At 50.0% G+C, this 25562-nt stretch overlaps 1 protein-coding gene across 1 annotated transcript in view; it reads right to left on the bottom strand.

Moving 5' to 3' along the window:
- LOC136958028 (neuropilin-1a-like) overlaps positions 1-24157 on the bottom strand; it is a 44319-nt gene extending 20162 nt beyond the window's left edge. The window contains 4 exon segments of the mRNA XM_067252252.1: positions 1-10; positions 20555-20729; positions 22159-22586; positions 23722-24157. The exon segment at positions 1-10 is cut by the window's left edge and continues 172 nt beyond it. Of these exon segments, the coding sequence (XP_067108353.1) occupies positions 1-10; positions 20555-20729; positions 22159-22225 (252 nt within the window). The 5' untranslated portion in view covers positions 22226-22586; positions 23722-24157.
- Between the last annotated feature and the right edge of the window lie 1405 nt (positions 24158-25562).

Genomic DNA, 25562 nt, shown 5'->3' with positions numbered 1-25562 from the left:
GTAGTCGTACCTGGAAGAGAGGGAGAGGTCAGTCCTGAGTGACTGGAAGGGTTATACACCTGAGAGAGAAAGAGAGAGAGAGTGTGTGTGAGAGAGTGTGTGAGAGAGAGCAAATGAGAGAGTGTGAGAAAGAGAGAGAGTGAGAGAGGGAGAGAGAGAGTGTGAGAAAGAGAGAGAGTGAGAGAGGGAGAGAGAGAGTGTGAGAAAGAGAGAGAGTGAGAGAGAGTGTGAGAAAGAGAGAGAGGGAGAGAGGGAGAGAGAGAGTGTGTGAGAAAGAGAGAGAGTGAGAGAGGGAGAGAGAGAGTGTGTGAGAAAGAGAGGGGATACGTTGGATGGAGAACTAAACAAATGTTATAATACTATAAGACCCTCTCAGTAGGTGTTAAGATAACAGAGGTGATGAAGCAGAAACCACACACTAGCTAATACTAGCTAATGAGGCCTCCTGTTGATGTCAAACCCAGTGAGCAGGTGGGCAGGCTGCTCTGCCCTCCTCCTCCTCCTTGCAACAAACAAAGTCTCTAACACAGACAGCGTGACTTTTTATATTAATATACAAACTGGCCCTCTTGTAGGTTTCACTGCTAGAGAGCTGGATGTGTGTGTTTATCTGTGGGAGTATATCCATTCCCAGTGATTGTGTTATGGAGCTGGGAGGCAGACAGGGAGAGCAGACCCAGGTGGTAATGCTATCAAGCTGCAGCCTCTTTGGGATTGCTCGAGCACCACACACGCTCTCAGCACCACACACGCTCTCAGCACCACACACGCTCTCAACACCACACACGCTCTCAGCACCACACACGCTCTCAGCACCACACACGCTCTCAACACCACACACGCTCTCAGCACCACACACGCTCTCAGCACCACACACGCTCTCAGCACCACACACGCTCTCAACACCACACACGCTCTCAGCACCACACACGCTCTCAACACCACACACGCTCTCAGCACCACACACGCTCTCAGCGGCCTCCTGATCAAATGGAATTTCAGACCCACGGCTATTGACGAGAGGAACCGCCTAATTGAGTCAGCACGGAGTCCTGCACCAGCGAGGGAAAGGCCCAAGGAGAAACTGTTTGAAATGAGAGACACACACACACGTACAGATCACGCGTGTGAAACGCAAGACGGGGCGGAAGGAATTAGCGTGATTGTCCAACCAGGGTCATCTTAAAACTGCCCTGGGTCATCTCAGTAGAGCGAGTGTTTGCGTGTGGGCTTGGGCTTGGTATTGGCTGTAGTGTGTGTGAGTGTCTGTGTGTGTGAGTGTGTGTGAGTGTGTGTGTGTGTGCACGCACGGTAGAGATAAATCTCTGTGTTAGATTTTTCCTTCTGATTGTGGGCTCTGGAAGCAGGGTAGCGTGGGCTGAGGTTGCTATGGCAGGTAATCGCTCCAAACACCCATTCACTATGTATTGAGCTCAGTGGGGCACTTAACTAATGTATCCCTGCTCACACACCACAACCTGCTGCCCTCTCTCTCTCTCCATCCTACCCCTCACTGTCCTCCATGCAAAAAACATGACCCAAACCACAACTATCACTCAACCATGGCCTATTTCTTTCCTCTCCCTCTCTCTCTTTCTCCCCCCTTCTCTCTGACATACACACATACTGACAGTAATTGCTTGCTTGCACACACACATACAATAATTGCTTGCAAACACACACAAATATGTTACCCCCAAGGCATGAGGAGACACACCATGGTTACCTCCGATTCCCAAATGACTCAAAACACCAGGCCTTCTTGAGTGGAAAAGAAAGCCAGTTAACTGGGGCTGTTTAGGGCAGAAGGTGTGTGTGAGGTGCGCAGAAGGTGTGTGTGAGTGACGGTTTGGGCCTGAAGTCCCCCTGGTGCAGGCTGACGTGTATCTACAGGTTCACACCAAACAGGGCTGCTAGTTTAATGAGGAAGAGATGGGAGGGAGGCTGTGTGTGTGTTTAAGTGTGTGTGTGTGTGTGTGTGTGTGAGATCTAGTCTAACAGGATGAGATTTGATCCTAACTGTTCACCTCCTCTACTCTCTTGTTCTCTCACTCCAAACTGCTCAACTGAAAATGACAGCACCCCCCAAAAACATTCTTGGTTGAATAAATGTTTTCAAAAGAAAAAATACTGGAAGCTTTTGTGACATGTTGTGTGAGTGAAAGAACGTGTGTGTTCTTTTAAGTTCTGTTTATTTATATTTTTGGTGGGGGGTTTCCAAATATTTTCGAAAGAAAAGTTCTGGAAAAAGTTTGGAAAGGTTGAAAAAATCCTTTTGATACAAAAGTTCTGGAAAAAAAGTTAATAAAAGTTAAAAAAAAACTATTATTGGAAAGGTTGACAAAATATTTTTTATTACGTTTCGAAACTTTTTCGGAAAAAAAAGGATGGCTGACACATAGGGTGTGACAACATCGACATGACTGAGAATAGACACATTCCTGAACACAGATGGCCATATATGTCAAAAAGTGAATTTGGTGAACTCTTTGGAGTCTTTTTAAACACGAGTATTTGTACTTTAGTGAAGGATGTCTTTACTTTTGCCTCTCTGCCCAGCACTAATGATCTGTGTGTGTGTGTGTGTGTGTGTGTGTGTCAGGTGTGTGTGTGTTTGTCAGGGCTGGTGTTGCTGGCTGTTCTCTCCCCAGCCTCCTTCCTCTCTCCTCCAGCCAGCTGTGTTAATCAGGCTGGACCGGAGAGCACAAACACACCCCTGTTCCCCTTCCCCACCACACACACACACACACAAACCACACACACACACCACACACAGCGGGGTGGGGGGGTACTGTGCCCACACAGGGAGTGTGTTTACACCGTGGTTAACCACAAAACCCACCGCTGTTTACCTGGTGATTTCCTCCTTTTTATGATGTTGCCAGAAGGCGGCTGGTGTGTGTGTGTGTGTGTGTGGGGGGGGGGGGTCGCGTCTTGTTAGACACCCCCCAGGAGGAAGACAAGTTTCTGACACACTGCGTCCAGCGCTGACTTCCGCCTGCACGCTCCTCAGACTCTGACGCTCTGTGAGAAGGACGTGAAGTTTGACCAACAGGATGTCAAGGAGATAGCAGTTCTCTGTTCTCCATGTGCTTCTCCTGTGTATTGTTTATCTCCAAATTCCCCTCCTCTCCCACCCCTCTCCCCTCCTCTCCTCTCCCCTACTCATCCTCTCCTCTCCTCTCCCCGACTCATCCACTCCTCTCCCCTCCCCTCCCCTCCTCTCCTCTAGTGCTGCTGTGTTCTATCTGCTGACTTATAATTCACACTCTGCTGCTCCTTCCCCTTCTCCAGGCGTCTAAAACATTGATGCAGGGATGCGTCGCGTCGCAGTCAAGAGCAGGCTGCAGGAGTACTGGCGGAAGGACTGGCTCTGTGCATGTGTGTGTGTGTGTTTGAAGGAAAGGATGCAGAAAAATAACCTTCCAGTGAAAGAACCTGTTTACACAACCTGTGTTTTCCTCCCCCCTTCCTCACACATAACCTCCCCCCTTGCTCACACATAACCTCTACCTCCACAATAGCTGTTTATTGCATTTTTACTCTGGCACATCATCGGCCCGCCTCAGATGGTCCTCATAAAGGAGGCGCAGTGGGACGGAGGCAGATGAGGAGGAGTAGACCCTGGGCTTAAATCGCTTACAGGGGGAGGAGGAGAGAGGGAGAGAGACAGAGAGAGAGAGAGGAAAAGAGAGAGAGAGGAAAAGAGAGAGAGGAAGAGAAAGGGGGGAAGAGAGAGAGAGAGAGGGAGGGAGACAGAGAGACAGAGAGAGAGAGAGAGGAAGAGAGAGAGAGAGAGAGAGAGAGAGAGAGAGAGAGAGAGAGAAGAGAGAGGAGAGAGAGAGAGAGAGAGAGGAGAGAGAGAGAGAGAGAGAGAGAGAGAGAGGCGAGCGAGAGAGCGAGAGAGAGAGAGAGAGAGAGAGAGAGAGAGAGAGAGAGAGAGAGAGAGAGAGAGGAGAAAGTGAGAGATAGAGGGAGGGAGGGACAGATAGAGAGAGAGGAGGAAAAGAGAGACATTAAGAGTCTCCTGGGCATCTTCCATCTTGTCTGAGCATAACAGCTAGACCCTTAGCCACACTCTGATGACTCTGTTCCACAGACCATGTTCTCCTCTGTTCCCGCCCCATTGTCATCTGGAAGGCATTACTATGGGATGGTTGCCGAGGCAGCTTGACGTGTTGGAAGGACATCCGCTTGCCAGCCGTGTTAAATGTAGCGCTAATACTTTTCACTGAGCACCTGCAGGTCTCCAACCCAGTTTGCAGGTCCTGCGAGAGAGGACACGAGCTAGCGAGCCCGCCGCCAAACACGCAAAGCAGTCTGGGAAGTCCCCAGAAGAGCGGAGAGGGAAACAGCCTTTTTCTGCAAACACAGAGGCTTATTTATCCCTCCAGCCCTCGTCCCTCCAGCCCTCGTCCCTCCAGCCCTCGTCCCTCCAGACTAAGCTTTATTTAGCCTTCGTCCACCCTGGGGATCTTGTGATGAGTTGATGTTTAGATGCATTCCAGTTAAACCGGGGACAAAAAGGGAACAACTACTGTATTAATCTGGAAACGCAGGCCAACGCAGGCCAACACACACACACACACAGATATACACACACGCACTGCGGACTACTCCAACACAAATATTGAAAATGGTCCGCCAATCCAGAGGGGAAATTAAAGTTAAAAAAAGGGCAGAAATCTGATTTCTTCTGACCTTCGCTTGGCTAGTTCAGATTCATGGCCCTGCCTGGAATCTGTAGCAGGGCTGAGGAAGGAGTCCTGCAGTGCCTGACACCAACATTAGCAGCACCTCCACCACAAATACAGAGGCCACCAACCACAGGGTAACAACATAAGGCCCTACAGCGTTCTACCAGAAATAATCAGTTTCTCACCCATCCTCCCTCTCCCTTTTCTCTCTCCCTCCCTCTCCTTTTCTCTCTCCCTCCCTCTCTCTCCCTTTCTCTCTCCCTCCCTCCCTCTCCTTTTCTCTCTCCCTCCCTCTCCTTTTCTCTCCCTCCCTTTCTCTCTCCCTCCCTCTCCTTTTCTCTCTCCCTCCCTCCCTCTCCCCTTCTCTCTCCCTCCCTCTCCCTTTCTCTCTCCCTCCCTCCCTCTCCCTTTCTCTCTCCCTCCCTCCTTCTCCCTCCCTCTCCTTTTCTCTCCCTCTCCCTTTCTCTCTCCCTCCCTCTCCTTTCTCTCTCCCTTCCTCCCTCTCCCTTTCTCTCTCCCTCCCTCTCCCTTTCTCTCTCCCTCCCTCTCTCCTGCGCTGTTTTCTTTCTCTCTCTTTCTCTCCTGCTCCCTCTCCTATTCCAACATGACATGTTTTGATGAAGGGAATGAGATCCCAGGCATAACATTGTGAGGGATCGTAATGGCCCAGCACAATAGGTTACACTTCTTAATCGCACAATTTATAAACACAAGTGGAGTGGTGAAACCGATGGAACAAATCACAGCCTCTGCTTCTGAACCCGGTTAGAAACCAAACGCTCCTCTCATCTCCCAGCCATTTCTCCCCCTGTACCAGTTGAGATCCACTGCATGACAACCTGTCACCTCCAACATATCTAAACATCTCAGAGTTAACCAGATACCGCTCAACAAGAGAAGTAGGACATGGGTGTATGTCAGAGAGAGAGAGAGAGGGAAACTTCACAGAAACAGCCTGCAGTCAGCTGTCAGAAAGGCTTGAGCCCCTCCAGTGTTAGTGAAACGACCAACAAACTAGCACTTAAAGCTCAGGCATAACATCATTACAGCTTGTACTTAGGAGCCGAGACAAGTAGATCTCGATCTTGGTCCTAGCCTTGGGGGGGGGGGGGGGCATGACATACCTCTGCTAGACAGCCCTACCCCTACACCCCCCCCACTCCTTCTTATGACATTAATTAACCCAGGGTTGAGTAACAGCTGGCCCGCTGCCCTGGTCCTGCAACAGGTCAGTCCCTGTGTCAGTCTCCCTGACGGACAGAGTGACAGACAGACGGACAGACAGGCAGACGAACAGACAGGCAGACACACGGACAGGCAGGCAGACACACAGACAGGCAGACGAACAGACAGGCAGACACACGGACAGGCAGGCAGACAGGCAGAGGGAGATTGCTAGGGAGAGAATGAGACAGCTTAATCAGAATCAGAATCAGAATCAGAAAGGGATTTATTCGCCATGAAAGTTTGCACAGACAAGGAATTTGCTTTGGCAGGAAGGTGCATACAATAAACATATACCTAAAATTTAAATATGTGGACTAACTATACTAAGGGTACATAAACTAGCAGTACTAAGTGGGATAAATATAAGTTGCCGTAAATTACAATATAAAAATACAAAAATACAAATATTACAAAAAATACAAATGTACAAGATACCATGTTGTGGTGCAGTGCAAAAGCAGTGTGTTTTAAGCAATAAGTCATTTGAGTCAGTGTGGTCCCTTGGCCTTGTTGAAGAGGCCAACAGCGGAAGGGAAGAAACTGTTTTTGTGGCGTGAGGTATTGGTCCTGATAGACCGCAGCCTTCTGCCGGAGGGGAGTGACTGAAACAGGGAGTGTCCAGGGTGGGAGGAGTCGGCCACAATCTTCCTCGCTCGCCTCAGGGTCCTCGAGGTGTGCAGGTCCTCGAGGGTAGGCAGATTGCAGCCAATCACCTTCTCAGCAGTACGGATGATACGCTGCAGTCTGCTCTTGTCCCTTGGCAGTGGCAGCAGCGTACCAGACGGTGATGGAGGAGGTGAGGATGGACTCAATGATGGCTGAGTAGAAGTGCACCATCATTGTCTTTGGCAGGTTGAACTTCTTCAGCTGCCGAAGGAAGTACATCCTCTGTTGTGCTTTCTTGATGAGGGAGCTGATGTTCAGTTCCCACTTGAGGTCCTGGGAGAGGATAGTGCCCAGGAAGCGGAAGGACTCCACAGTGTTGACTGGGGAGTCACACAGGTAATGCTGCTAATGTTGGTGACAGCCTACTCCAGGCTGAGATAGACAGGTGAACATCCTTTTTTTATTTTATTTGGGGGTTTTGTTAAAGAAAGATCCAGCGTTCGATCTAAAGGAGCCTCAAGTTGAACCTTGGCCGAGGAGACCCAGCCACCACCCCATCCTGACTGCTCCCATCCAGGGTGTTTAGAAGTGGGCGCTAACGGGAGGGGTGGAGGGGGGAGGAACCACAGCACATGGAGGGCTGGATCTCCACCCAACAGCACCACGACTTCACCCATCAATCCCCTCTGAGTGCCCCCACCACCACCCACCACCACCACCACCACCCCAGAGCCCAGCTCAGCAACTCATATTTTTAGATCCGGCCGAATGGTTTGGTTCCTCTCTTTGCGGGTGCCTCAGGGGCTGGTACACGGCGTGCTTCTCTACGTGGCAATTATCATTAGCATTGATGGATGCAGCCTGCCTCTATCCATTAGGTTCCCTAATTACACTGTTGAGAGATCTCACGCTTTGCCAACAATCAGATTAATGAATTTGCCGTATTTAGACCCAATTATTGCATCTCTCTCATAGCAACACACAATAATCCTTTATTAGGAAACATGAGGGTGGGTCGTATAGGAGGGGCTGGCCTGAGGGGTGCTGTCCTGGTAGAGTTAGAGATGGATCACACTCCCCCTAGTACACTGAGTGTGTGTGTTTGTGTGTGTGTGCAAAGCCCAATCACAGAAGGTCCCACTGTGAGCGAGACTAACCTCCCGTTCTTGTGCCACAGCTGAACAGAAGTCAAACTGTCTTAACGTACGTCCAGCTGACACGAGGGCTTCCCGGAGCCCGCGGGGCCTGAACACCCCAGCACACGAGGGCCCGCGGGGCCTGAACACCCCAGCACACGAGGGCCCGCGGGGCCTGAACACCCCAGCACACGAGGGCCCGCGGGGCCTGAACACCCCAGCACACGAGGGCCCGCGGGGCCTGAACACCCCAGCACACGAGGGCCCGCGGGGCCTGAACACCCCAGCACACGAGGGCCAGTGGGGCCTGAACAGCCCAGCACACGAGGGCCCGCGGGGCCTGAACAGCCCAGCACACGAGGGCCCGCGGGGCCTGAACAGCCCAGCACACGAGGGCCCGCGGGGCCTGAACACCCCAGCACCTCCAGCGTCTCTTCTGCCAACGAGGCTCGGCCACACAGATCACGACACGGACATGTGTGATAAAAAAAGGTCGGTTAGGAAAATCGGCCTTTGGGTTTCGATGGAGCGCGACAAAGCAAAACGATCCTTGAAACCACTGCTTCTTCAGTGACATACAGAGCTTACTCGTGGCTCTTATATAGAGCTCAGAGTGGATTTTACTATCAACAAATGGTAGCTAGTTTGTCATAAGAAGTACTGTAACACATCCAGCCTGCCGATGTAAGAGCACTAACAACCCGCTTCATCTGTAAGTCGTCAGACCTCAAACGCCCCTCGTCAAGCTCGAAAACAAAAGGAAAATGTACATGACTTCTCTGTGAGGTGAAACACAGGATAGAGGGATCGCTGGCGAGCAGGACTCTAAACGCTACAAGACTTCTACGTGACTAGCCACAGTACATCTTGTTATCATGACTAAAGCAAGAATGAGTAACCACGATTAATTAGAACATCGCCCAGGGCAAAATGTAAAACACTCATTTAGCTATTTCTTCCCCGCTAAGTGAGCTTCGGAAGTTGCAGCGCTTATAGCACAGCAGCACTGCGCAGCATGTTGGCAGAACTTTAGCCGGTATGAATGTGCACTGTACACCTCCTGGTTAGGGCTTACACTGTACACTTCCTGGGTGGAGCTTACACTGTACACTTCCTGGGTGGAGCTTACACTGTACACTTCCTGGGTGGAGCTTACACTGTACACTTCCTGGGTGGAGCTTACACTGTACATTTCCTGGTTGGGGCTTACACTGTACACTTCCTGGGTGGAGCTTACACTGTATATTTCCTGGTTGGGGCTTACACTGTACACTTCCTGGGTGGAGCTTACACTGTACACTTCCTGGGTGGAGCTTACACTGTACACTTCCTGGGTGGAGCTTACACTGTACACTTCCTGGGTGGAGCTTACACTGTACATTTCCTGGTTGGGGCTTACACTGTACACTTCCTGGGTGGAGCTTACACTGTATATTTCCTGGTTGGGGCTTACACTGTACACTTCCTGGGTGGGGCTTACACTGTACACTTCCTGGTTGGGGCTTACACTGTACACTTCCTGGGTGGAGCTTACACTGTACACTTCCTGGGTGGAGCTTACACTGTACACTTCCTGGTTGGGGCTTACACTGTACACTTCCTGGGTGGAGCTTACACTGTACACTTCCTGGGTGGAGCTTACACTGTACACTTCCTGGTTGGGGCTTACACTGTACACTTCCTGGGTGGAGCTTACACTGTACACTTCCTGGTTGGGGCTTACACTGTACACTTCCTGGGTGGAGCTTACACTGTACACTTCCTGGTTGGGGCTTACACTGTACACCTCCTGAGTGGGCTTCTAGGAAAAGCAGAGCAGGAGAACTTATCTGTAGTGCCCTCAGGCCAGGCAGGATGCAGCCCAGCTTTCACAGGCACACACAGAGCCCTACAGGGGAAGGGTTTCAACAACAGAACGGTAAACTGTAACCAGTTCCCCAGCCAAACGACAAGGCGGGAAAGAGAATAAATGGGACAATATCGAAGAAGAAAAAAAACTGAAACCGATCCAGCGAGGAGAGAGTGAAAGAGAGAGGAAGAGGGGTAATCTTTGGGGCCATTACGGAGAGAAAGGCTTCCAACCGACCCACCTTGACATCTGAGCGCGCCCTGTGATTACCCAGCAGGGCAGGGGACAGGAGAAGAAGAGATGGGAGTCCTCCACGGGAGGCTCAGATGATAGGCCATTGTTACAACAATGAGAAGTCAAGGAGAGAGAAGAAAAGGGTGAAAGAGGAAAGGGGAAAAATGGGGTTGTGTCCACGGTAACTCAGACAAGCACCACCTTCCATTATAAACACAATTCTTGCTGTTTCTCAGCCCTGCCTATCACCCCCCTCCCCCCTCCCCCCAGTCCTGCCTTTACCCCCCCCGCTCCAGGCTGGCTGGGGTGAATGTCGACTGTGCCATGAGTGCCAGCCAGAGGGCTCTACTCGTGTCCCCTGTAACAATTACTGATCCTCCTGGGTGGGTCAGACTAGGGTCACCCTTACACAGCTCTGGATGGAGAGAGAGAGAGAAGGACAGAGAGAGAGAGAGAGAGAGAGAGAGAGAGAGAGAGAGAGAGAGAGAGAGAGAGAGAGAGAGAGAGAGAGAGAGAGAGAGAGAGAGAGAGAGGAGAGATAATCTGTCCATCTCTCCATCATAATACCACAGTTATCTCACTATCCACCTCTAAGAACACAAACTGGAGACTCAAAATCCCCCTTGAGTCAGTCAGAGGTCACAACAACAGGAGAATATCAGGATTAGAAGACAAACTCTGAGGGAGGAACAGGGTTTAATTGTAAACAACCTCAGCTTACTGACCCACTGAACTCTCTGTGGGCCTGGAGTCTCAGTTCCACATGCCGTGGCTTTGAGGTATATGCACCAAGAAGAAGAAAAAAGAACAAGAGGAGAGGTTACACAAAAACAAGAAGGATTTTTCAAACTCTACGGCTAATCAGGCGCCGCTGCTTGGACGTGATGCATGCGGCCGGGTAACGAGCTGGGTGCCTTCAGAGAGGAGCAGGGGGAGCTGCGTGCCTTCTCAGAGGAGCAGGGGGAGCTGGGTGCCTTCTCAGAGGAGCAGGGGGAGCTGCGTGCCTTCTCAGAGGAGCAGGGGGAGCTGGGTGCCTTCAGAGAGGAGCAGGGGGAGCTGCGTGCCTTCAGAGAGGAGCAGGGGGAGCTGCGTGCCTTCTCAGAGGAGCAGGGGGAGCTGGATGCCTTCAGAGAGGAGCAGGGGGAGCTGCGTGCCTTCTCAGAGGAGCAGGGGGAGCTGCGTGCCTTCTCAGAGGAGCAGGGGGAGCTGGGTGCCTTCTCAGAGGAGCAGGGGGAGCTGCGTGCCTTCTCAGAGGAGCAGGGGGAGCTGGGTGCCTTCAGAGAGGAGCAGGGGGAGCTGGGTGCCTTCAGAGAGGAGCAGGGGGAGCTGGGTGCCTTCAGAGAGGAGCAGGGGGAGCTGGGTGCCTTCAGAGAGGAGCAGGGGGAGCTGGGTGCCTTCTCAGAGGAGCAGGGGGAGCTGGGTGCCTTCAGAGAGGAGCAGGGGGGAGGGGACAGGGGGAGGGGACAGGGGTCAGGCAGAGGTAAAGCCTCTGGCTGGCGTTCGAGGGTCCTTCCTCTCCACAATGAATGATGTGGAGGAGGGGAGGGGGCTGGATGGTAGGAGAGTGGAGGAATAAAGGGAGAGGGGTAATAGAGAGAGAGAGGGAGGGGGGGGAAGAGAGAGAGAGAGGGGGGGAGAGAGAGAGAGAGGAGAGAGAGAGACAGAGAGAGAGAGGGGGGGGGGGGGGAGAGAGAGAGAGATAGAAGTTGCTAATGGGTGCCAACATGAATAACGCTGTAGGTCTCGGTCAGAGGGTCAGTGTGGCATGAGGATTCTCTCTCCCTCCCTCCTTCCCTCTCTCCCTCCCTCCCTCCTTTCAGAAGTCCCTGTATTCTGTTAACTGTCTCCATGCTGGCTAGAGGGCTGGGGGGCAGTGGTAGTGGTAATAACTGCACTGGGAGTTATTCAATTAAAAGCCCCATCCTTCTCTCCCCCCCCCCACTCTCTCTGTCTCCCTCCATCCTCCCTCCGGCCTCTCCCAGCGTACCCTGAGGACAGCCTAGTCGCATTACGAAGGCTAAGACCTTCTGACCCCAACAAGGTCAACTGGCCAGACAGCTGGGAGAGTAGAGGCAGAGAGAGGCTGGAGAGAGGCTGGGACTGGGGCCAAGGCTGGGGCAGAGGCCGAGGCTGGATGTAGAACAGAGGTTGGAACAGAATAAGGCTCTCAGTATTTCTCTCACAGGCACGCAGACACACCCAAGCATACACACATAACTATCAGATAGGCTTTCGTCTTCTACTCCATGGTAGCTGTTTGTGTTCAGGAGGAGGAAGAGGAAGAGAGAGGGATGTGGAATGTGCCACGTTTGTCAGCATGGCTGAATAGACTTCTGATCGATCGCCAACGAGAAGCATAGAGACAACTTCCCTCTCTCTCTCTCCCTCACTTTCTCTCCTCTCTCTCTCTCATCACCCCTGCTGACTCTTCTTTCTCAACCTCTACCCTTGTTCTCTTTTTACCTTCTCACTTTCTATCTTTCACACGCTTCTGAAGCCAAACAGCTCCCGCTGCCAGGAGGAGTGCCAAACAGCGCATGTCTTCCACAGCCGTGGGCGAGGGCGGGGCCGGGGGAGGGGGGCACAAGGTTGGCAGGCAGTTGGCACGGGGGCACGGGGACGGCACTTTAAGCTGATCAGAGAGCTGACGGCCAGCTCCCCTGCCAGGCTTTTTCGAGGGCAAGCTGACCTCTCCGTTTCACTGTACCACCCACTCTGATCTGCCAACTTGGAGCACGGCCGGACAGCAATTAGCTGTGTCCGTGTGGGCCGTGCCAGCCCCTAGTGGAGGGTGCAGGGGGCCGTGCCAGCCCCTGGTGGAGGGTGCAGGGGGCCGTGCCAGCCCCTAGTGGAGGGTGCAGGGGGCCGTGCCAGCCCCTAGTGGAGGGTGCAGGGGGCCGTGCCAGCCCCTGGTGGAGGGTGCAGGGGGCCGTGCCAGCCCCTGGTGGAGGGTGCAGGGGGCCGTGCCAGCCCCTGGTGGAGGGTGCAGGGGGCCGTGCCAGCCCCTGGTGGAGGGTGCAGGGGGCCGTGCCAGCCCCTGGTGGAGGGTGCAGGGGGCCGTGCCAGCCCCTGGTGGAGGGTGCAGGGCTGGGCAGCAGAGCGGAGCTCAGATACGATATGGAAGTCCTCAAGAGGGTTTGTAATGTACTTCGGAGACTCTGTTCATTTGGGGTTGTTCCTCTGTTGAAGCTTTGGTGTGACTTGAGGCGTGTGTGTGACTGAGTGTGTGTGTGTGTGGGGGGGGGGGGTCTGGGGGGGGAGCACTGAGAGGGCCAACTGACACCCCGCTGTGATGGGGCATTAAAAGAGCTTTAGGGGGTATGGCTGAATATATAGTCCTTGTACCATTGCAGCCATCAAAGCAGTAGTTCCGCCATGAGAACAAAGTGGGCGACAGTTGACCACAGCGGCCTGACCGGGGTTCCAGAGAGAGCACATCAAGTGGAGAGCAAACACAGGCCTGTGGAAGTGGAGTGGCTCTAACTCAATCAGAACGCAGCAGGGCGCCGACTCCATCCATCACTGTCTGCTTGGAGCTCGCACTACGACATGGCCCACATCAGGGTTGAGAGGGGAGGGGAGGGGGGAGAGGAGAGGAGAGGGGAGGGAGGGATGGATGGAGGGATGGAGGGAGGGAGGAGAGGGGAGGGAGTTGTCCCACACAAGTGAGGGACAAGTGTCACGTGCACAAACACAGAGAACCATGGCGATGTGGGCCTGTAACACCGGAAGACCTGCTGAACTCAACTGCCGTTTCACCTGACTTCAGAAAAAGAATCTGATCTGACCCTCTCTGCCCCTCTCTCCCAGGGATAGTAGATGAAACAGGCCTCTGTTGACCCCCCCCCCCCCCCCACACACACACACACACACCTCCTCTTCCCTCCCTGCAGCTCAGCTAAGTATGCAGCCGTTGGGGCAACAAACAGACTCAGAGCTCATCCATCAAAATCAAGAGCACCATTCAAGGTAGGGCAGTAAACTAAACATGGCTGACATGCTTGGACATGCTGTATTAGGAATCAACAGCTTCAATAGGCCCTCATCAATTAAACAAGCAGCTCTTTCTCTCCCTGGGAAGGGAGGAAGGGGAGAGAATGGCGAGAGAGTGGTGAGATACTGTTTTCAAACGAATCCCTTGCTACTTTGGGGCAGTAATTTCTATCTATTTTCGCACAGTCACAAAGCTGTATACCCTGAGAGAGAGAAAAGAAACAGTTAAGAGTGTCCTCGATGGACCCAGAGGAAGGAGAGGAGAGGAACCCTGTTGCTAATCATATTACACAGATCCAACACAACCCATGAGCTCGCACTGCCAACGTCTCTGGAAACAGAACAAGGTATTGAATTACCAGCCTTCGCTTTTGATGCTTTTTCATCTGAACTGGAAAAGAAAATGAGTGTGAGTTTCTTGCAGTCTGTAGATGCATGTCCAGATAGATCTGGGAGATGACTGTGTTGTTCTCTAATCACACAAGTTCCCCACACAGCTCCTTCTGAGTCTGCTTCGGATTAATACAAACATTTCTTTCTTTTTTTTCAAGCGCAGACCGAAATCCTTTCGTCGGTGTGGTCTGCGACATGGTTCTGTAGAAACTTCCATATAGGGCAGCTTCCAGGGCTCTGAGCTGAGCTGGAAACATGAGGCAGGCTTCTGCCAGACATATCTAACATCCTCCATCCTGAGTCAACATGGGAGGAAAACTGCCCCAGTCAGAGAACACTTCCAGAGCAGGACAGGGGGAACTCACTCCCACTATATAACATGGAGATTGGAATTGTGTTTATTTATGATCGCCCCTCACTCCTTTCACCCCCCCCTCTTATTCTTTATCTCATTCCACATCCTCCTCCACCTCCTCCCTCCTCCTCCACCTCCTCCTCCCTCTCCTCCTCCTCATCCTCCTACCCCCCCCTCTCCTCCTCCCCACCCTCCCTCTCCTCCTACTCCACCTCCTCCCTCTCCTCCTCCCCCACCTCCCTCCACCTTCTCCCTCTCCTCCTTCTCCTCCCCCCCTCTCTCCCTCTCCCTCTCCCCCACCTCCTCCTCCTCCACCTCCTCTCTCTCCTCCACCTCCTCCCTCTCCTCCTCCCCCACCTCCCTCCTCCCCCACCTCCTCCTGTGAGGCGGTGTCCCCCCTGCAGTGAGGAGGAGTGGCTCTGGTCCCGGTCGTGGTGTGCGTGAGGAGGGTGTGCATGAATCAAAGCAGTGACAGAGCAGCGGGGAGCACAGCAGATGCCACGGAGAGAAAGCTTTTCAATCAGGCTGCCCTTCCAACGCCGGCCAAGGTGAACACTTCTCCAGTAGTACCCCTGGCCCCGGCCACACACACACCCTTACACACACATACACTTTAATCCTGCTCATTAACCAAAGAGGACCACCATTAACCCTCCGAGGAAGAGAGAGGAAGAGAGAGAGATGGAGAGGGAGAGGAAAAGAAATAGACAGAGAGAAAGAGAATGACGGAGAGATAGAGAGAAACGGGGAGAGAAAAATTGAGGGAGAGAGAAGTGAGTGGGGAGAGAGGTCAGAAGGTTTCCAATATCACTCTCCCTCTCTCTCTTCCTCTCTCCTGTGCCCTCCAGATCCTAACAGAGGTGAGCTTATCTCTGGGGGACTAACAGACAGCCTTGCATCTGAGAGAAGCTATTTACAGATCTTTTAATAGGTCACCTGTCTCCTTGACTTCTGCCGGACTTTTCCTTTGTATTATTTTAAGTTATAAACACGATGGGATTTCATGATTTGTGATAATTGAAACAACTTCCTTTAAAGTAAATTGCTCTGAGTGGTGCTGGCAACAGTCCTTTTCCAAAAGCACACTGCTGCAGTGTGATTTGCAGTATAATGCGCTTCCTTTTGTAAGGCATCGCAGGGAGCCATTGTAAGATGAAATATGCAGGTGCATAATTTGAGCTGCCATTGTCAAAGCCGGCAGTTAAAGAGAGACAATGCCGCTCTCAGCATTTCATCTGGCACTGGCACTGTGATTAGAACACAACGCTTTGATCCGCTGCTGAATGTTTTACTGACACATACTTAAAAAACAAGACAAAAAGGGAGCACACATCAACAGCAGAAGCAGTCATGTCCGTTAACAGGCTGTAAATGTCCTGGTCCTGATAGGTCACTAGCCTCCTCCCCTGGTCCTTATAGGTCACAGCCATGGCAGTTTGAACAGCTCCACCGACAGAAGATTAAATAGGCCGGTTGCATTCCTGCCTTGTTTATTTTCTCTCCATGACGACGGCTGATAAACGAGCCTGGCCCTGGCAGCCTGGCTCTGCCGGCCTGGCCCTGGCAGCCTGGCTCTGCCGGCCCTGGCAGCCTGGCTCTGCCGGCCCTGGCAGCCTGGCCCTGGCAGCCTGGCCCTGGCAGCCTGGCCCTGGCAGCCTGGCTCTGGGAGCCTGGCCCCTGGCAGCCTGGCCCTGGCAGCCTGGCCCTGGCAGCCTGGCCAGGGCAGTGAAGGCAGGCTCCAGGGGACCCAGGGAGAGTTACAGTGCTCCGTCCCCCGTCACAGAGCCTTAAGAGGGGAGCGGGGTCCCACTGCCACCCCCCAGCATCACGGAGCTTCACAACACAGCCTCAACGTGCTCATCAACGCAAGAATGTTCACATCAGTCACTTCTCTCTTCCTCTGTTCTCCTCACCTCACAACCACCCACACCCCTCCTCTCCTCTCCTCTCTCCCCTCTCCCTCTTTCCTCTCCTCTCCTCTCTCCCTCTCTCCTCTCTTCTCTCCCTCTCCTCTCTCCCTATTTCCTCTCCTCTCCTCTCTTCCTCTCTTCCTCTCTCCTCTCTCCCTCTCTCCTCTCTTCTCTCCCTCTCTCCTCTCTCCCTCTTTCCTCTCCTCTCTCTCCTCTCCTCTCTCAGAAGAACAGGTGGCCCTCATTGTTAAACATGTCAGAATAGCATGAACCTATGTTTACCTAGATTTAGCTTAACAAAAGGACACATATAAAAGAAAATGCAATCTAGGGGGCTAAGTATCTTTGCCTCCAGCAGTCAGTCATGTTTGTCGGTAGTCCAGGACTGGGCTGGTCAGGAATGCCTGGACAAGGGCAGGCAGGCTGAGGAGGGTGGGACGGCAGGATGTGTATTGTCTAAGGGCACAGCGGAGGGTGTTTGCCTTCCCAGCAGGCAGTGCAGCACTACTGGGCTCCACCACAGGGAGGGGGGCGGTGGGGAGAGATGGAGCGAGCTTGAAAGGGGGGAGAGGGGGGGGGGTCACAATTAAAGAGAAGTGAGAGAAGGAGGGAGCGCTTTTTCAAGCCTCGGGTTACAGGCAGCTAGCAGGGGAGCGAGGAGCAGTCACTTCAGAGGGGTCTCCAGCAGCTGAGCCCTCGCTGCTTCTCTGCCACAAAGAGAGCACTTCTTCATAAGGCATTCCCTGAATATTCCCCCCCCCCCAAGCTCTCTCTCTCTCTCCACCTCACCCCCGCACAACCCCTCCACCCCCACTGCCTGCCTCGCAGACACAGGACGGCAAGGGCTGTCACACAGGAATTCAGTGTTCTCCGAGGTCCATCAAACATACTGGCTAGGCAGACACAGAGAGAGAGAGAGAGAGAGAGAGAGAGAGAGAGAGAGAGAGAGAGAGAGAGAAAAGAGAGAGAGAGAGAGAGAGAGAGAGAGAGAGAGACTCATTCTTTCGTGGGTTTTTTTCCCTCGTTCTCCCTCTCGCTCACTCTCTCTCTCCATTTCACTCCTGGGGGGGTCTCCCAGAGACCCCCTTTAGAAGGCTCAGCTGCAGCGGTCTTCCATGTAGCTGCGGGAGAATTCAGGACAAGCTGAGGAGATATCTGTCTGTTTTCTAGTTTGGTCAGCAAATCCAAACCCATCAATGATTCATAGCACTGTCAACAGCACATCAGATGGCTGGAAGGTTGGTTCCAACACAGCATTCAGAGAAAGAGATAGAGAAGGAAAGGAGAATATTTTTGCAGGTTTTTGCTTGAAAAATACAAAAAGCTGATCTTAAAAACTATCAACTCAAAGTCTGAACCTGAAAATGAGTTGTATGAGATGTTCTCTGTATTCTAATTAGGCCATTTAAGCCTCTCTGCGCTATCATTGAAACCTTGTCGGTCAGTTTTTAGGAATCCGTTTTCATCCAAACATCTTTCTCTCAAGCCACCACAGCTTGACAAGCTACGTAGCTTTATCAGATGGGACTGGATTCTGAATCTGCTGAGAAAGAACCAAGGAACACACACTTGCTCTTCTCTCAGAGCAGCCAGGAATCACTTCCTCCTGCGGAACTTCAGAGCCCATTTACTTCAAATGTTTTCTTTGACAAGGGGTCGGCTTTTCCCTCAAACTTCATTCACTTAGTGAGCAAGGTGGCACAGCCATCAAGCCAACCCCCCCCCCCCCCCCCCTCTCTCTCTCTACACACAAGTACACAGCAGTGCGTGAAAAAGTAAACACGTTCCACGTTCTGATCTTGCCCGCTCACTTAGTCAGCCAGGACGGCCCTTATCTGGCTGATGAAGTGGTTTCCTCCGGGCTCTCAGGACCCAGGCCGTGCACTTTCCAAACAAACCCCCCTTTAGAGCGCACGCGTGCGAGGAGAAAAGGAGAACTAGGCACTTTCCGGACTCCACAAATCCCAAACCCTGAGTGCTGCTTGTTTGGTTAGCTGATAACGACCATGTTGGGGAACATGTGGAGCATGTGTGTTCCATTTAGTGGCTAATTAGGTGGCAGGCAGCACTGGTGAAGCATTGTAGCTTCCCTTCTGTCCCCCTCTGGTCCATCTGATAAGGAAGCCATTCTGGCTCGCATCAGTTTCCATTATATAAGGGGTGTTTTGCTGAGCGGAGATGCGACTGGAACACTTGTATGCCCCACTGGATTCAGGACACCAGCTACTGTCTGTGGATACAATGCTGGGGTGCATGTGTCTATCCCCAGCTGTAATTAAGTTAACAGGGAAACGTCCCTTCAGCTATTAGCAACAATGACCTCCTTCACTTTACTTAGCGCCATTATTTCACAAAGGAGGGAATGCTAAGAAAAGAGGGGAAAAAATAGGTTTTTAATGTCACAGCTAGTCCAGTTCCACTTTACTGAATGGACTTGTTACAAGGTGAGATAGTGAAGTGGAACTAACCGTCAGTTGAAACTGCTCCATTAAAACATTAAAAATGAAACAGCTTCCAACAGTTGGATTTAAAATAGAATGAGAAGAAGCCCTTGAGGTTGAGCTGACCGTGTTTCTCCCATAATGCACTGCACCAGCCACATGAATCACTGGTGACTTGATTAAGTTTCACAGACGTCTCTTCAGGTTAGATGTTAGTATTTCCCTTAGCGCTCCAGTTTATAGTCCGTGACCACTCGATTGGTATTACACCCACTGGCTTCCCTCCAAACATAATAAGCACATTTGGTTGAGTAGAACGTAGGGTGGGTAGAATACAGACAGAGAGAGAGAGACTGACAGAGTGAGAGACTGAGCGAGAGAGAGAGACTGACAGAGTGAGAGACTGAGCGAGAGAGAGAGAGAGAGAGAGAGAGAGAGAGAGAGAGAGAGAGAGAGAGAGACAGACAGACAGACAGACAGACAGACAGACAGACAGACAGACAGACAGACAGACAGACAGACAGACAGACAGACAGACAGACAGACAGACAGAGAGAGAGAGAGAGAGAGAGAGAGAGAGAGAGAGAGAGAGAGAGAGAGACAGACAGACAGACAGACAGACAGACAGACAGACAGAGACAAAGAGAGAGAGAGAGAGATATATCCACATCCTCCCATGTGTATGAACAACCAATTAACCAAGAATCCCGTTCAGAAAACTTCAATGGTAGCTGAATGAAAGCACACAAAACTCATTTGTAAATTATCACAGGCCTCCCGCAACACCCTCCACTTACTGTCTTTCAACCTGGAAATACAAGACATTGCATACTTGCCTCAAGGCTGAACATTTTAACTGTGTGTGTTTAAACACAGGAAATCCATTCCTGACTAATTTCATTAACATGAGTATTGTTTCCTGTCCCTGTGTCTACTCTACTATAACCCTGGGCTCCAGGACAGTTTAACGGCTCCATTGCTGGTGAAACCTGACCCAGATCAACACTAGGAGCCACCCCTTTGGAAGTCCACATCAGCCATTCAGACCATACATTTCAAAAAGGTTTATGGAGCACTAATGTAGCAGATATCAGGATAAAAAAAGAGGATGTTTCATAGCATTGAACCAACACAAAGGATAGTGGAGCCCAGGTTGGGTGTAGCTGGGATACAGTAACAGGATCCAACAGCTCGCTACACCCTGGCCCTAAGGCGTAAACACAACCTGGAGAAGGAGCGGATCGGGGCTGAGGCACCGGCTGGGGCTGTCCGCCCAAACACAGCTCACCTCAGGGCAACCCTGACAAGGGCTCATCACATTACCGGCACTCTCCGGTTTCAGCGGCTTACGCCTTTCTGACAACAGGTTAACCAGACCGTTTAGCCCGTGTGTGGCATAACAGTTTCCAGCTTCAAAGTGAAATACGGATATGTGACTACATTGACGGAAAGTAGCGGTAATGTTTCCGTAGACTTCTAGATTGATAAACCATACAGAAAGCAACGGTTTATGAACGAACACAGCTTTACGTTCTGAGGTAAACCAGTCCAAAAAAAAATCTTAATATTTTAAGTAGCATAACACTCAAGTTGATGTCGAAAGACATTCCTTGTCCCGGAGCCCTAGTAAGCGCGTGGGTTTAAGAATTCCACCGCCACTAGATGGCGCGGTTTAATGTTCAATATGGATTGAGCTCAAAGTGGCTGACTTACTTGCACTCGCGGTCCTCGAGATCAAAATGCGGGTTGAAGTTGATTAGGATCCGCTGGTGAGGTCCCGGCGCTGTTATCACCCACACGCATTTCTGAGATTGAAAATATGACGTCGGGTAGCCAGGGGAAGTGAGGTAGTTTGCGCTCGTGATTCGGATGTTATCCCCACACTTGTCTGCAGGAAAGAGAAAGAGAAAGTTCTTAGAGAAAGTTCAAACCGCATCGTTACACATGCAGCCCAGGTTTCATACAGGACCCAGTCACGAAGCGTTTACTATGGGTTAGATTATATTCACAAAACATAATAATTCATTAAAAAAAATATTCCGTTGAATGAAACACTTTATTTGCCTTAAACCCACAGGGTTTGGGGTTTATAAAAAAAATGTCCGATCATGATTGAGTCATGATTACAGTACTGAGAACATTAACAAGCTTCAGTATGTCCATATTTCTACACCACTTGGGCCAATATTGGATTAGTCTGTAGTTCCTTGACTCGCTTGTCCAACATCCGACTGAACTTCCTCTGCGTTTATGTTTATCCTCACCATGACGTGTAAAACCATGCAATGAGTACATTCTTATAGCTGAAACTATAACCTCGACATTTCTAAACGAAATTGTAAATGCGCGCGTTCATTGTGAAAAGAAAAAAAGGGAGTTCTGATGGAGATTTACTTTCAAGTCTTTCTGCCGACATCTTGAAAGATTGGGAATGCTGTCGAAATGTTATTATTTATATATAGAGATATATAAATCCTACACTTTAATGTTACTATCCTAATTCCACAAGATTAGCCCCTGCTGAGATTAATGAGATTAGTTTATGCAACGGAGCACAGATCAACTCGTGCAAAACCAGTTACCTTGCCATGGGAAACCACGGGTCAAAGTCTAAAACCTGTTGTGAAGTGATTCATTCCAAAATATTTGATTGGGAAACATTATCAATGCGCGTAATTCAATTGAGATAAATAGGTTTAGTTAGGCTGTTGGTTACGAACATGTTTTTGTTCGTCGGACAACTATAGTCTAATATTGTTAGTTTATGGTTTTCATGTACGCAGAGAATTTACTCTTATTTTTGTCTTACAGTGGGCTATTCACATCCTTATCCGTATCCAACATTTTACAATGATAGGTTATGCTGTGGTTTGGAGAATAACACGCAAGGCAAGTCTCTTCAAGTAAGCTAAACTAAATTGCATTCATCTTAATTTGCGTGCTCAGTCATGCTTTAGCTTATTATAGCCTCTGCCATCTGCCAAACTGCTAAATGAATTTATATTCAATATGAAGGCTTTAATCAACAACAAAACACGGTTTTTGAAATATTTTCAAATAGGCATCTGGAAGTGTAAACATGAATAGCCAAAATATAGACACCAGGGAAGTGCATCTTATTACACTAAATGTAGCCTGCTATTCAATGCACCTGGTTGAAGGGTTTACAATAATGACCAGGCTACTCTACAACGCGGGCAAGATAGATAGGTGAATGCGTAAGGAGTTGACAAATATCATATAGCCTACTTAGAGACCGTTTATCCTACAATATTGGGATGAGACTTGTATCAGAGAGTATCAGTTGTAACACTTACCATTTTTCGAAGCTCTGGCAAAGATGACAATTCCCATTAAGAGGATCAGAACTAATCCACAATGCATCCTTGTTTTGTCACAAAAAGTAAAATTAAGAAAACAAAAACGAAAGAAATCTCTTCGGTGTCTCGAGCCGTGCTATTTTTCTTCTTTCTTTTAAAACTTACACCTACGGCAAACAAATAGAGCAAGAAGTGTCTTTACGCAGTTGAATTTCGTCTGAATGTGTCTCAAGTCGCTAGCATCCTGTCATTCAGCTGCGGTTTCCTCTCTCCTCTTCCAGTTGAGTTCCTCTCTCCAACACTGGCGATGCCATTTCCTCTCCAAGAAGTCGGATCAAGAACAATTTGAAGAAGAAAAAAAACGCCAAAGACTCCCCTCTCGTTTCAAGTCCTAAAAATGATGACCAGGCACAGGTAATCCTTCGCTGTTAAATGGAAAGAAATATTGAGTGTGAGCAGTGATACATACTTTCAAAGGTGCGCAGATTGGAAAATCAAGCTCGCTTGGTCCTCCTGCGCTCTGCTCATTCTCAAATCTGACAAGACACGAACTCGTAATGCTAACATCTGGCGAATGGCATTGCCCTAACAGGGACTTAAAGAGAAGGATACACCCCCTAAATTGCGACCACTTTTCTTCTGTTGAGCTGGTCGGCTGAACAGCCTAGCTGAGGATTTATTAGGGGTCTTTATTGGCTTGATCACAGGAATGAAAATCTCACAGCGGTAGACTCTGGTCCTGGTCTGACCGATTTTAATGCCTTTCACCGGGATCACCAGTGGACCAGACCAATCACTTCACGTTGTCATCGAAAGGGAGACGAGACCGACTACGGGGACTGTGTTACACATGTCCCTTGACTAAGTAATTAGCCGTCTACCTAATCTGCATCTCAACACAATTTCAATCAAATTTATCTCATCAGTGCCCCTCTGAAACTTAAACGACCTGTTAGCGTCTCAAACGACCTAATTTATTTATTAATATAAATGCTTTTAAATGGGACGCTTACACTGAAATAATGGTCCACAGATTCTTTTATATACGACATCGAGTCCTCTCTTTCTACCGTGAGGGGTTGATTTGCTAGCCAATTTCAAGCGTTTCGGTGGTTATTTAACGCATCAATAACTGTTCAGATATTCCCATTGTTAAAGTAGGCTATGCCTCGCCATACAAAAGTCATTAAAATGCTACATTAAAAATGAGGGGAAATCGATACAAGTGTACATCAAAGCCAGTATGATTCGAAAGTGCCATAAGCATAAACACAAAGAGATACGGAGACAACATTATTAATTATTATTCCATACCACGAGCTGCCACTCAAGTCACAATGAGTAAAATAACATGACAGTATTTTCTTTTTCTTAAAGGATCCAAAATGAACATGTTTTTTTAGTTTCTTGTAGGGCACTATATAGATTATAGACGAACCAACAAATGTAAACTGTTGGTATATTTACAGTGTATATCATACAATAGCATATCAGTTAAATTCTTTATTTAAATAGTCTAATTTGTAGGCTATTGGCTATAAAGAAACAAATTGCAATCACCTGCTTCTGTGGACTTGCAATCCCAGGTAGGCTATCCGATATCAGACTGGATGGCTCCGGTAACCGAAAGGAAACCGCATGCCCCTGTTTGGGCTCTGTGTGTAGACGCGGTCCACCGTCCAGTTTCCGTACACACCGACAGGACTACGGGACAGGTCTTCAAACGCTGACGAGAGGAGAGTCGATTTCCAAGTGTGCTTCCAGAGAATCAATAGGCTAGTCCACACGCCGGTGCGAACCCACAGCACAGCCTCCAACCCAAGACTGCTAGACACTGGCGATTCCCGGAGACTCTCCGCGCGCAGACAACCGGTTCTCCGCTGCTCTCTCGGTGATGGCTTTACGGCTTTTTCCCCTTACGAACAACAGAACGGGTCCGAAAGGTCGCTTGACGGAGGTGAATTGTAAACGATACAGTAAAGAGTCCTTCACTTGAGAAAAGAAACCAAGTTATTTCCCCTCACTACGCGTCTCCGCTCTTTGCTGCTCGGGCGCTCGAGAGTGAATAGTGAGATTTTGGAGTCTCCGGCAGCGAGACACAGTCACACGCCCCTTCACCAGGGGGTTGCCTGGGCAATCTAGATGCAGATTCAGTTGCTGTGCTGCCGCGCAGTTATCAGCGTCAATACTGTTCCGTCACATTAGGGCACTAGGAGGACACAGGGTACTCACATTACTTAAGAGCGAGCACTGATCCACTATATGTTGCTATATCGCATTTTGAGACGCAATCACTAACGTTTCTTTACCCTGCCGTGACTTGAACCTTATTGCATAGGTAGGCTATGCTACTAGAGACTCATACTAATGGAGGGGTAGGGTGCGCAAGCTCAGTTGTTGGCCCGCGTGCCAAGCAAGTGCAGAACCACTTGAGCTATTGATTGACAGCACAATCTGAAATATTCTCGCGGGGTGGGTTGAAAACGTACCTTTAAAGCCTTGGCCTTCATTAAAACCTTTTAGAGGCTTATTGTTGTCAGATTTAGATTAATAACATCAAACACGTAACAACGGCGTGATATTGAAGGATTTGTTGAAAGCAGCATTGGGCGCACCAGGGGTTACCCTGCATGCTGTGAGGAGGTCAGAGAATTAGAGGTGTATTGGAGAGTCTCCCAGATAGGGTTAAATCGAGCTGACACGCTGATGTTTTATCAGGTTCCCTGATGAACGCACGCCTTCTGAGGAAAAAAACGAAAGACAAACAGCTTGTCTGCCGTGTACTTATGAACTGGCTGACCGCGGTAACTAGTGGGAAAAACCGCATGGAAAGGGTCGTTGAGCGTTCCAACCTCTAGGTGGAGTCACGAGTCGACTTGGGGGTCCCAGTTAGAATCTGCCTCAGATGGACCTGTGTTTACAAACACAGCCGGAGTTTTGTATATGGTTGTCCAACCTAACTTTCCCCAATCATATCGTAAGTTACAAAAGTAATATCCTCCAGTGGAAGACATAATCAAAGCATTGATGAAATAATTATGACATAGGCCTACTAAAGTGATAAACAGATGGCCTACAACGAACTCAACAACACAGACGTCGACTTTGTGTAGCTTCTAACTGAAAGACCGTTACAAGATAAGGCAGTGATCTTCAGCTGCGCTAATGGTTTTCTTTCCTACATGGATGAATAGTCTTATTCCACCCAGCAATGGTAATTCTCCTTTTGGTAGATAACACTCAATGGTGGAGAGGTATTGGTCCTCTCCATCAAAGCAGCCTTAACTAGACGCGTGTCTTACGGATAACAAGGCATAGGAACAATGGGCTGGAGTAATTTCACAAGGGCGGCTGCCGCCATATCTGAAATGAGGGGAATTGTGAAGGAACAATAAAGGAGC

Source organism: Osmerus mordax, chromosome 15, assembly GCF_038355195.1.
Source record: "Osmerus mordax isolate fOsmMor3 chromosome 15, fOsmMor3.pri, whole genome shotgun sequence".
Classification (NCBI taxonomy): domain Eukaryota; kingdom Metazoa; phylum Chordata; class Actinopteri; order Osmeriformes; family Osmeridae; genus Osmerus; species Osmerus mordax.
The sequence above is the reverse complement of the archived record's forward strand: the minus strand, read 5'-3'. Positions and strand labels throughout refer to the sequence as shown.